This window comes from Mesoplodon densirostris, chromosome 4, assembly GCF_025265405.1.
Source record: "Mesoplodon densirostris isolate mMesDen1 chromosome 4, mMesDen1 primary haplotype, whole genome shotgun sequence".
NCBI classification, from domain to species: Eukaryota; Metazoa; Chordata; class Mammalia; order Artiodactyla; family Ziphiidae; genus Mesoplodon; species Mesoplodon densirostris.
The window spans coordinates 50,235,152-50,247,641 of record NC_082664.1 but is presented as its reverse complement, the minus strand read 5'-3'; the positions used below and the strand labels follow the sequence as shown (position 1 = coordinate 50,247,641).

At 38.1% G+C, this 12,490-nt stretch overlaps 1 protein-coding gene across 2 annotated transcripts in view; it reads left to right on the top strand.

Moving 5' to 3' along the window:
* GNG2 (G protein subunit gamma 2) overlaps positions 1-12,280 on the top strand; it is a 140,045-nt gene extending 127,765 nt beyond the window's left edge. For both annotated transcript variants that reach the window (XM_060096218.1, XM_060096217.1), the window contains one exon: positions 9,034-12,280. In XM_060096218.1, the coding sequence (XP_059952201.1) occupies positions 9,034-9,162 (129 nt within the window). In that variant the 3' untranslated portion in view covers positions 9,163-12,280. The remainder of the gene's footprint in view (positions 1-9,033) is intronic.
* Positions 12,281-12,490: the final 210 nt, after the last annotated feature.

Sequence of the window (12,490 nt, the reverse complement as noted above, 5' to 3'; positions counted from 1 at the left end):
CAGAAGCTCTGAGGGTCAGGTTTGATCTGGCTCTGTTCCCTTTAAGTGTGAACTCTCCCCTCTCCCAGCACCAGCACCCTTGGGAGCAGTGCTGGAGCAAGAGGGGCCCACTTGGGCTCTCAGCGTCTGACAGGGTACAAGCTGCAGTGGTCCAGCCACAGAGTTCCAGGCTGCTTCTGATGCACTGCCTGTGTGAGTGCCAGTAATGGCTGCCCCCACCCTGCTCACACAGTGCTTCAGATCTGAGCCACCTCTGTGTCTCTTAGCTGAGTTCTTTCTGTCATGGCAGCGTTCACTCCAGTGTGGAGCTATGACATGATGTAAACAGGGCTGGAGTATTCACTCCTCAAGCTGGAGAGCACCAGGCGGTCATGGGAAACCAGTCAGCCACCCATGCAGTTTCAGTCAGCCCTCTCCACTCTGCCTCAGGAGAAATCAAGCACGTATGTGCATTCCTCACAAGTAGACAGAGTCCGGGCTTCCCACAGCCCTTGTGTTAGTCCCCCCAGCCCTCCAATCAGCCAAGGGAGCTTGTCTACCTTGTGCCAGACCCCAGGACTGGAGCCTACAATATGTAGCTCGAACCATTCACTCCCCAGGGAGGATCTCTACCCCTATAATCTCCCTTTTCTTCTGAGTCCCCTCCCTGGGCCACAGGTCCTGACCTGATTTCTTCTCTTCCCTTCCAACCCAATTCTGTGTAGATCTTTCTTTCAGCCTTGGTTGTTCAGGAGTTTTCTGCCAGTTTCCGGTTAGTTTTCAGTGAGAAGTGTTCCACATTTAGGTGTTTTTTTTGTTGTATTTGTGGGGGTAGGTAAGTTCCAGGTCCTCCTACTCTGCCATCTTGATCACCTCCCAAATTTGAGATATTTTTGTCGGAAGAATCAACAGGATGGAAAAGGGAGAGATTACCTAAAGTTACTGGTGAAGTCTTCATGGAAGAACTAGGCCTAGGAATGTGAAACGTAAAAGAATCTGTATGCACATTGTTAGCAAGGATAGTTAGAAAGCAAGAAGATTTGCCAGGCAGACTGTTGCTGTGACTCACTGAAAAGTAAGGAACAAGGATGAAGCTATGGGTTCGAAAGAAAGAGCATTCATAAAGATTAAGTCAAGAACACTGAGATTCATGACTCAGGTACTCACGAGCTGTGAGAACTAGGGCAAATGTTTACCTAATGAAGCCCCAGCTTCACATATTAAAAATGAGGATAATAATAATAGCTTGTGACCCATAATGTTGTTGTAAGGATTAAATAAAATACTGTATGTAAAGTGGTTAGCACAGTTCTGACATGTAGCAAGGGCAGACAAATATTAGCAATTGTTCTAATCACTGCTAGGATTCTGACATTGTATTGGACCATCACCCACAGGAGATTGCAATCTAGTTGAGGAAACATGATAAAACACATGATATATTTTTAGAAGGAAATTGTTCAGAGTCAAGTGTTCAAATACAAGATATGAGCAAGTCTAAGCTATTAAATTTTGCCCAGTATAGTACTTCCTGTACCATAAAAAGATTTTGACAGTTCCTGCCACATATTTGTATGTGAGCATTGCAGATGAGTAGGGATACTGTTGGATCTCTTGTTAACAAGTAAGTTTTACATATTACTATTTTCCAGTCTCTGCTGCTTGCAGCTAAGCTCCCATTTGGCATAATAATGACTACAGCTCAAACAATTAAAAAAGCAAAACCAAAAAGAGGTCATTAAGATTCTGAAAGTCTGTTCTTTGCTTTCATTTACAGGAGCTAAGACAAGAACAGGCTGTTTCCTTTTGTTCTGTCATAATAGCATTTCATAAAGATGCACAAAGAATTTCAATCAACCTTTGGAACTACCCCTGCATTTGAGTAGTTTGTATGTAGATGGCTGTGGCTTAATGGCAAAACATTAACGTTCAAGTTCTTCTGCTGTGTGCTTTGCTATATGACATTGAACGACTCATGCAATGTACTGAGCCTAAATTATTCATCTATAAAAGGAGGATAATAGTTCCTACCTCAGGATTATTTTGTAGATCAATAGAGAAAACTTAATGTCTGGAACAAAATAGAAACACAATAAAAATATTTTTATAAGCAATGTAATACCTATTAAAGAGTGAGAATTTAAGTCAAAACTTGTAACAAGAGACAAAGAAAGTCATTATATAATGATAACTAGGTTAATTTATTAAAAGGATACAGTAATCATAAATCTATACACACCCAAAATCAGAGTACCTATTTAGCAAATATTAACCATTAGTACCATTAAGCAAATATTAACAGACCTAAAGGGAGAAATAGACAATACAATCATAGCTGGGAACTTTAATACCTCACTTTCAACAATGGATAGATCATCCAGACAGAAAATCAATAAGGAAATGTTGAACTTGAACTATACTTTAGACCAAGTTAACCTAACAAACATATACAGAACGTCACATCCAACAGCCACAGAATATACGTTCTTCTTAAGTGCACACGGAACATTCTCTAGGATAGGTCAAATAATAGGTCATAAAACAAGTCTTGGCAAATTTAAGAAGCTTGAAATCATACCAAGAATCTTTTCCAATCACAACTGTATGAAACTAGAAATCAATAACAGGAGTAAAACTGAGAAGTTCACCAATGTGCAGAAATTAAACAACACACTTGTGAATAACCAGCAATGAATCAAAGAAGAAATACAAAAAAAAAATTTTTTTAATCTTGAAACAAACAAAAAGAGGAAACAAAACATACCAAAATATATGGGATGCTGCAAAAGCAGTTCTAAGAGGGAAGTTTATAGTGATTAACACCTACATTAAGAAAAAGCTAAAAATGATTTCAAATAAACAACCTAACTGTATACTTCAAGGAACAAGAAAAAAATAGCTTAAGCACAAAATTACCAGAAGGAAGCAAACACAAAGAGCAGAAATAAATGAAATAGAGACCAGAAAAACAACAGAAAAAATCAGCAAACATAAGGGCTGTGTTTTTAGAAAAGATGGAACAAAATTGAAAAACCTTTAGCTAGACTAAGAAAAAAAGAAAAGACTCAAATAAGTAAAACTGGAAATGAAAGAAGAGACATTACAACTGATATCACAGAAATACAAAAGATTCTGAGACTACTTATGAACAATCATATGCAACAAATTGGATAACCTAAAAGACATGGATAAGTTTTTAGAAACACAAAACCTACCAAGACTGAATCATTAAGAAATAGAAAATCTGGGAACTTCCCTGGTGGCACAGTGGTTAAGAATCCGCCTGCTAATGCAGGAGACATGGGTTCAAGCCCTGATCCAGGAAGATCCCACATGCCACGGAACAACTAATCCTGTGCGCCACAACTGCTGAGCCTGCACTCTAGAGCCCATGAGCCACAACTATTGAAGCCCGCGTGCCTAGAGCCCATGCTCTGCAACAAAGAGAAGCCACCACAGTGAGAAGTCCGTGCACCGCAATGAAGAGTAGCTCCCACTCTCCGCAACTTGAGGAAGCCCACACACAGCAATGAAGACCCAACGCAGCCAAAATTAAAAAATAAATAACTAAAATTATTATTATTATTATTATTATTTATTTTTTTTTTTATTTTTTTGCGGTATGCGGGCCTCTCACCGCTGTGGCCTCCCCCGTTGCGGAGCACAGGCTCCGGACGCGCAGGCTCCGGACGCGCAGGCTCAGCGGCCATGGCCCACGGGCCCAGCCGCTCCGCGGCATATGGGATCCTCCCAGACCGGGGCACGAACCCGTATCCCCTGCATCGGCAGGCGGACTCTCAACCACTTGCGCCACCAGGGAGGCCCTAAAATTATTTTTTAAAAAAAGAAAGAAATAGAAAATCTGAACAGACTAGTTACTAGTAAGGAGATTGAATCAGTAATCAAAAATTTCCCAATAAAGAAAATCTCAGGACCAGATGGCTTTCCTGGTGAATTCTACCAAACATTTAAAAAATTAATGCCAGTTCTTCTCAAATTCTTCCAAAAAATTGAAGAGTAGGGAATACTTCCAAACTATTTTACAGGCCAGCATTACCCTGATACCAAAGCCAGATAAGGACATTACAAGAAAAGAAAACTGTAAACCAATATCCCTGATGAATATGAATGCTAAAATTCTCAACAAAATATTAGCAAACCGAATTCAACAGCACATTAAAAGGATCATATACCACAAACGAGTGGGATTTATTCCTGTGATACAAGGATAGTGCAATGTATGCATGTCAATAAATGTGATACATCACATTAATAGAATGAAAGATAAAAATCATATGATCATCTCATTTAGATGCAGAAAGAAAATTTAACAAAATACAACACCCTTTCTTGATAAAAACTCTCAACAAATTGGGTATAGAAGGAATGTATCTCAACATAATAAAATCCATATATATATCAAGCCCACAGCTGACATCATACTCAATGGTAAAAGATTAAAAGCTTTTCCTGTAAGATCAGAAATAGGACAAGGTTACCCACTCTCATGACTCTATTTAACATAGTACTGGAAGTCCTAGCCAGAACAGTCAGGGAAGAAAAAATAAAAGATATTTAAATAGAAACAAAAAAAGTATAATTGTCTCTGTAGATGATGATCTTATATAGAGAAAACCCTAAAAATTTCACCAAAAAATAAAACAAAAAAACCTGTTAGAGCTAATCAATGAACTCAGTAAAGTAGCCAGATAAAAAATCAACATACAAAAATCAATTGTGTTTCTGTACACTAACAATGAAATAACTGAAAAAGAAATAAAGAAAATCCCATTCACAATAGCTTCAAAAATAAAATACTTAGGAATAAATTTACTCAAGGAGTTGAAAGATCTGTACACTAAAAATTATGACTCTGATGAAAGAAATTAAGACATAAATAAATGGAAAGATATCCTGTGTTCATGGATCAGAAGAATTAATTTAAAAAAATTTTTAATTTAATTTAATTTATTTTTTTATACAGCAGGTTCTTATTAGTCATCAGTTTTATACACATCATTGTATACATGTCAATCCCAATTGCCCAACTCATCACACCACCACCACCACCACCCGTGGCTTTACCCCCTTGGTGTCCATACGTTTCTTCTGTACATCTGTAAAATGTCCATACTACCCAAAGCCATCTATAGATTCAATGCAATCTCTATCAAAATTCCAATGGATGTTTTCACAGAAATAAAAAAATAAATCATAAAATTCATATGGAACCACAAAAGACTCCAAATAGCCAAAGCAATTCTGAGAAAGAGGAACAAAGCTGGAGGCATTACACTCCCTGATTTCAAACTATATTACAAAGCTATAGTAATAAAAAAGAGTATGGCATAAAAAATAGACAAATGAAACAATGAAACAGAATCAAGAACCCAGAAATAAACCCTAGCATATACCATCAACTAATATTTGACAAAGGAACCAGAGTGCTTGATGGGAAAATGATAGTCTCTTCAATAAGTGGTGTTGGGAAAAATCGATAATCACAGGCAGCAAAGTGAAACTGGACCCCTGCCTTATCCTACTCACAAAAGTTAACTCAAAATGGATCAAAGACTTCAATATAAGATCTAAAACTGTAAAACTCCTAGAAGAAAACATACAGGGTAAGCTCCTTGACATTGATCTTGGCAATGATTTCTTGGATATGACACCAAAAGTACATGCAAGAAAAACAAAAATAAATAAGTGCAACTACATGAAACTAAAAAGCTTCCACACATTAAAAGAAAGAGTCAACAAAATGAAAAAGCAAACTATGGAATGGGAGAAAAATGTCAAACCTTGTATCTGATAAAGGGTTAATGTAAAGAATTCATACAACTTAATAGCAAACAAACAATCTGATTTAAAAATGGGCAGAGGAACTGAATAGACTTTATTCCAAAGAAGATATAAATGTCCAACGAGTGTGTGAAATGATGTTCAATACCACTAATCAGGGAAACGCAAATTAAAACCACAATGAGATATCACTTTACACTTGTTAGAATGGCTATTACCAAAAAAGACGAGCAATAAAAAGTGTTGGCAAGGATGTGGAGAAAAGGGAACCCTTGTGTACTATTGATGGGAACATAAATTGGTACAGCCACTATGGAAAATAGTACAGAGGTTCCTCAAAAAATTAAAAATAGAACTATCATAGGATCTAGCAATCCTACTTCTGATATATATATATATGGCCAATCAAGATCTCAAAGAGGTATCTGCACTTGCATATTCATGGCAGCCCTATTCACAATAGCCAAGACATGGAAACAACTTAAGTCCATCTGCGGATGAATGAAGAAAGAAGATGTATTATGTATTATATATTTACAGTGGAGTATTATTCAGCCATGAGAAAGAAGGATATTCTGCCATTTGGGTGGACTCGGAGGGCATTATGTTAGTGAGACACGTCAGACAGAGAAAGATGAATACCGTCACTTATATGTAGAATCTAAAAAACCTGAACTCAGAGAAACAGAGTAGAATGGTGGTTGTCAGGGGCTGGGGGTGGTGAGGGATATGGGGAGATGTCAGTCAAAGGATACAAACTTCCAGTTATAAGAAGAATAACTTCTGGGGAGCTAATGTACAATGTGGTGACTGTAGTTAACAATACTGAATTACATACTTGAAGTTGCTAAGAAAGTAACTCTTAAATGTTCTCACCACAATTAAAGAAAAAGGTAATTATGTGAGGTGTTGGGGTGTTAACTAACCATACTGTGGTAATCATTTCACAATATAGAAGTGTATTGAATGATTACACTGTATACCTTAAACTCACACAACATTATATGTGAATTATATCTCAGTGGAGCTAGAATAAAGATAAATAAAAAAATGATTTACAATTTAAAAATAGTGAGACTGACTTTTACACAAATATGCTATACTGGGTTGAAGAGCATCCCCTAAAATTGATGCCCACCTAGAACCTTAGAATGTGATTTTATTTGGAAGTAGGGTGTTTATAGATGTAATCAAGTTAAGTTGAGGTCATACTGGATTAGGGTGAGCCTAATCTGATGACTGGTGTGTAGGATATTTGGACATAGGCAAAGAGGAGAATGCCATGCAAGGACAGAGACCCACAGGAGAGAATACCATGTGAAGGTGGAGGCAGAAAGTGGAATGATGCATCTACAAGCCAAGGTACACCAAGTGCCAGCGACCACCAGACACTGATTGAGAAGCATGGAACAGATGCTTCTCCATCAGAGCCTCCAGTAAGGACCAACCCTGCTGACACTTTGACCTCAACCTTCTAGCCTCTAGCACTGACTGAGGGAATAAATTACTGTTATTTTAAGCCACCTAGATTGTGTTTTGTTTAGCCAGAAAGAGGAAACTAACACACATATCAGTACCTATACCTCTTTATATCAGTCAGCATAGACTTGGTTTTGTTGCAGTAACAAAAGGCTCTCTCCTCTGATTCTTAGAGGCTACAATAGCAAAGATATACTTTTCATTCTTCTTCTCACCCACATGTCATCACAGATAGCTGCCACTCCACACCATGTTACCTTCAAGCAACCTCTACCTGGAATATTGCCTCTATCTGGTATGAGAAAAACGGAAGATAGAGTCCAAACATTCAAAGATTTATGGGATCAGAAGATGAAATTGATTCTCATTTCCAACCTGTACACTATAACATTGAAAAGCCTTTAAGTGACAAAGTTCTAATCAACTCAATCCTGGGACAAGGAACAAATCAAGAGTATGGCCACCATGTTTTACTAAAACCTCTGAATCAATTAAGGTGGTTTACAGTAAATTATTTCAGTTAGACAAAATGGCAGAGGCAAACTATGCATTGGTTCTTGAAGCTTCTGCCCCAAAGTGACTCACATCACTACTACTCATGTCTCATTGGCCAGAGCAAGTCTGATGCCATTGTATGGGTATGTATAACCCACATATAGGAGGGGCAGTGAATCTTTTCAGAAATACTATAATCTCTCCACTCTTACAGAGGATTATCCTTTCAGTAGTCACTTTGAGAGGCTATTTTAGTAGTACAGTGATGTGGAAAATGTTTGGAGTGATTTCCAGAGCAAACGTATGAGGTCACGTAAGAAATTGACTCTTGACTTTATGATTTTTGACCCCCAGTGGCATTCCCCAGATGGATCATCATCCACCTAGTCCCCAGATGTGGTTACAAATAACTTTTAGTTTACTACCCCAAATTAAATCCCCTCTCAAGTAGTGAAAATTTGCCACTGTCAAAGCTGATCAAAGGAAGGTACTCCAGAAGACTACCAACAAGGAGCTACAGAAGTGTTGTGAGAAGTGTTATGAAACAACAGCATCACTGAGATCACTGACCAGCCTCCCAGTGGGACTCCCTAAAGGGTGCAATGCTTGACTGAAGGAATATATATAATGTGTAATAAGTTATAACATACTAATATCTTATCATACATAATATATATAAAATATAAAAATGCATAACATATAAGGTTATGTGTGTATGTATAAGTATATAATATCTCTGATGTGTTTGTTAAAAAAGGAAATCAACATGGCTTTAGGCATCCCTAGCACAATTTCTGAAGCAGAGAGACACAACTACAGAATGATAATGATGGCCAGCCTATGTGGAAATCTTCCTATGTTCCAGGCACTAAATGATTTATGTGAATTACCTCACTTAATCCTTGCAGCCAGGGCTGGGACTAGGACAAGGAAAGCAACCTACCTGGGGCACAGAATTTGAGGAGACACCCACTCTCAGGGCTGGACAAATACAAGGTTGATATTTGCATGACCCTGAACGCCTCCTTCAGTGTTGTACCCTCAGAGCCTCACCTCACCCTAATCCCGGACCTGCTTGTAACAATCCTGTAAGGTCAAGATCATCAGCTCCTTTCTTCGCAGATGAGGAAACAGAGGTTTATGGGTCACGAGTATCTTGCTTCACTTGAACCCAGGCAGTTTGGACACCCAGGCCTGAGCCTTGACTCGTTGCGCCTGCATCAATGCCTTCGTCGACGCCCCATCTCAAGTTCTGGTTGTTTTTGTCATCTTTTCCAGGTGTCCAAGGCAGCTGCAGACTTGATGGCCTACTGTGAAGCGCATGCCAAGGAAGATCCCCTCCTGACGCCTGTTCCGGCTTCAGAGAACCCATTTAGGGAGAAGAAGTTTTTCTGTGCTATCCTTTAAGTCTTCAAGAGGAACCTGAGGAGCCTCGGGGCTCCAGGGACACTGATGTAGAGTTTTTAGCAAAGTGGGCACCTTTCTAGTCCACAGCATTTAAAGAGAGGGAGGAGAACCATCCTGGAGACTCCAGGCTATGCATGTTTAAAGAACTGGTCCCCTTTATGAGAATGAGAGCTGATCCACACCCCGAGTTAAGAGATCTGATGTCCGCAGAATTGCCTGGAGGAGGGGAGTATGTAAAGATAAAATCGGTGTCATTTCTTTCCTGCTATCCCTCCCAAACCTTATGTTTCTGCTTCATATTTAAAAAATAAAACAGACAGCTGTACTGAGCTCAGATATGTATGACCTTCTTGGAATGAATATTGCCTTTAGAATACCCTTTGACGAGCTGAGTCGTCCAGTGTAGGTGCGGTTCGGTTTAATGGCGTTGATGTTTCGTCTTTGTGCCTTTCTTTTTCCCTTCTCCCCTACCCCTCCTTCCACCCCTCCCCATTAGAGTAATAAAGAGATAAGGCTTGATTTGTCTGTAAGATTGAACTCGAAGGATGAGCACCCAAAAGGTTTAAGGAGATGTTCCCCGTGGTTTATCCTCATGGTAACAACAACAACAACAAATGCCGGTTGTCTGTATTCTTTTATCACTGTTCCTAACATTTGTACATGGTAGCTTTGATTCTGCAAGTAAAAGTAAATCATGTGTTGTGATTGGTGCTTTCATATATTTGTGACAATTTTTGAGTAATACTGCATGAAAATGTCCCCATGTTACATCCATTCAGTTTTACTATAAAGTAAAGAAAAAGTTTTACTATAAAGTTTAGAAAAAGAATGAAAGAGAAAGGAAGCTGGGGAGGAAAAAACTCAGTATCTTGAAAATTGAGATTACTTCAGAGCCTTAGCCATGCCTAAAATACCTCCTAGTTAACAGTGGCGTCAACACATCTTCAACATATTTTCCAGAATCCAAAGCATTTTGGTTTGATCCAGGACCCAGGGCAGCACAGGGAGTGCCAAGCGACAGAGGCAAGGATTCACCCTGAGTTGGAAAGTGCTTTTATCGAAGAGTCTGAGCAAATTCCCTTTTCCCCTGAATCACAGAAATTCTAGATTGAAAGAAGCCTTTCTGTGCTGTTCTTAACAAGAAAAAAGGTGGCCCTTGTTTGTTTAAGTATCAGGAGAAATAAACCCACAACTCCAGACCAGACCCACTCTCAGAACCTGGCTGCTCACGGGCTAGGGAGAAGGGGGCAGCTGCTGCCCCCAGCAGCTCCACCAGAAAGGGTTCTGTCTCTTTTTGCCTCTGAAATGACCTTTGTTTTTTACCCACCAAAATTTTCAATAGCATCTTTTATTTGTTTTTGTTCTCTGCTTTGTTTGTTAGAGTCTTATTTACAAACTTCCTTGCAGCTTGAGCTCTCTCTTCCCAAGAAATTACATTGAAAGTGATTTTTCTTTGTGGTTCCACCAGTAATGGGAGGTCTGGAAGTCTGTCTCATTTTTTTCTGTGTGACTCCCAGGCAGGTGTGGGCTCTCTTACAATTCCTTGTTTGCTTTGAAATCTCGAAAGACCATTTCTGAATTAATTTTATTCTCTTTCCATTCTCTTCCTCCCACTAAAAAAAAAAAAGATGGAAAGGAAGGAAAAAAAGAAGATAAAAAGATGTAGTATGCCAAGGACAGATCTTGAAACAGACTTGATAAACATTCTCCTTAGCTCCTTGTATGGGCATGATGGTAAAAAAATAAATACATCCAATTAAAACTCATGCCTGGGGAGGGGGAAGAGAATATTAAGACATGTTGAAATGTATGAATGCACTCCTATAACCAGATACTTCTGTTCAAACCTTGGGATTTTGCTACAGTCAGTGGGACACTGAAGAAGATTTAGAGGGGAAAAAACCTGGCAGAGTATTTATTAAACTACAGTATTGTACCATTGGCTTAGTAATACTGTGGAATCAGCTAAAACCCAACCACATTTTAAAAATGAGCAGAAATATGAATTGAATATGTGGTCACATAAAAACAACTGTGAATAAGCACTCTTTGGTGGTGATTAAGGCGTCATTATAAGACCCTGATGCTTTTCATAATCCACACCATTTACTTTTCTCAGAAGGACTCTATATTTTCATGTAAAGCTAGGTCTTTGGAGCAATTAAAATGGAATTAAAACTTTTAGGAATATAGCTCTGGTAATTAAAAGTTAAGGAAGTTCCAAACTTCATGTGACCTTGTTTATCAAAGGAGAAAGAAAGCGGAAAATACACAGCCCATCTGAAATTAAATTTAAGAAAAATCTTTGACTTTTTCATAATTTCATGTGCTACAGAAGGGAATTATAGTCCCAGAGTTTTTCTATGAGTTTTGATTCATTGGTATTTTTACTTGTTAAGGGGGAAATAATCTTTTGATTACTTATGCCTCTAAAGAGTTTTAATTCTTTTAGAAATTTAACAATAATTTTCACCAGCATAATTTTATCTTAAGGGGTAACTAATAGGAAAACTTAGCTTAATTATTCAAGGCCCTAATTTACATATATAATATATTGGGTAGTAATGAAAATCTGCCATGGAATTCTTTAAACAGTAATAATAAAGCTCATATTTAGAGTGCAAACTCTATTAAGAAAAAACCAATCTTGCCTCATCCTCAATATTAAATCTGTTTTCTTTTTTTTTCTTTCCATTTTAAACCAAGTGCTATTTAAGTCAGAGTGTGTGAATTAGTACTTTGAACTGAGGCTAATTTTGCTAATAATATTTGAAAGAGATTGCTCACCAAGGAAAAGTTTTAAACCATTTCTCCATATACTCATATTTACAAAAGGAATTTTGAGAAGCATGCTGTCTTAAGGGATTGTTGTACTTTTTTTTTTTTTTTTAATATTTGCTTCTAGCTGCTCTTGGCAATGGTGAATTGTTACATATACATTAATGTTTTCCCAGCCCTAGAATTGTTCACATTTTTCCTATATAAGATCTATGGAGTGTATCTTTCAAAGAGAGGGAAATACAGAAATGTTAAAGCAGAAAAACCTGAATGTGATGTGTACATTTTCATCCCCCCATGGACAATGTATTTGTTTTAATAAATGGAATTTTCAGATTCATTTCATATGCAGTCGATTTTATTGTGAAAGCCCATGGACCACCTCGCCCATCGATTCTATGGTTAATTTGAGAAGGCTGATGACACATAACAAGATGGATGAGGAAATAGGAATTCATGAATTTTCTTTAGGGGTTTGTTAATAGAGGCACCTAAAGAGGGAAAAACTCACATGAGGCTCTTGAAAAGCCTTTCTCCCTGGGTACAGTGC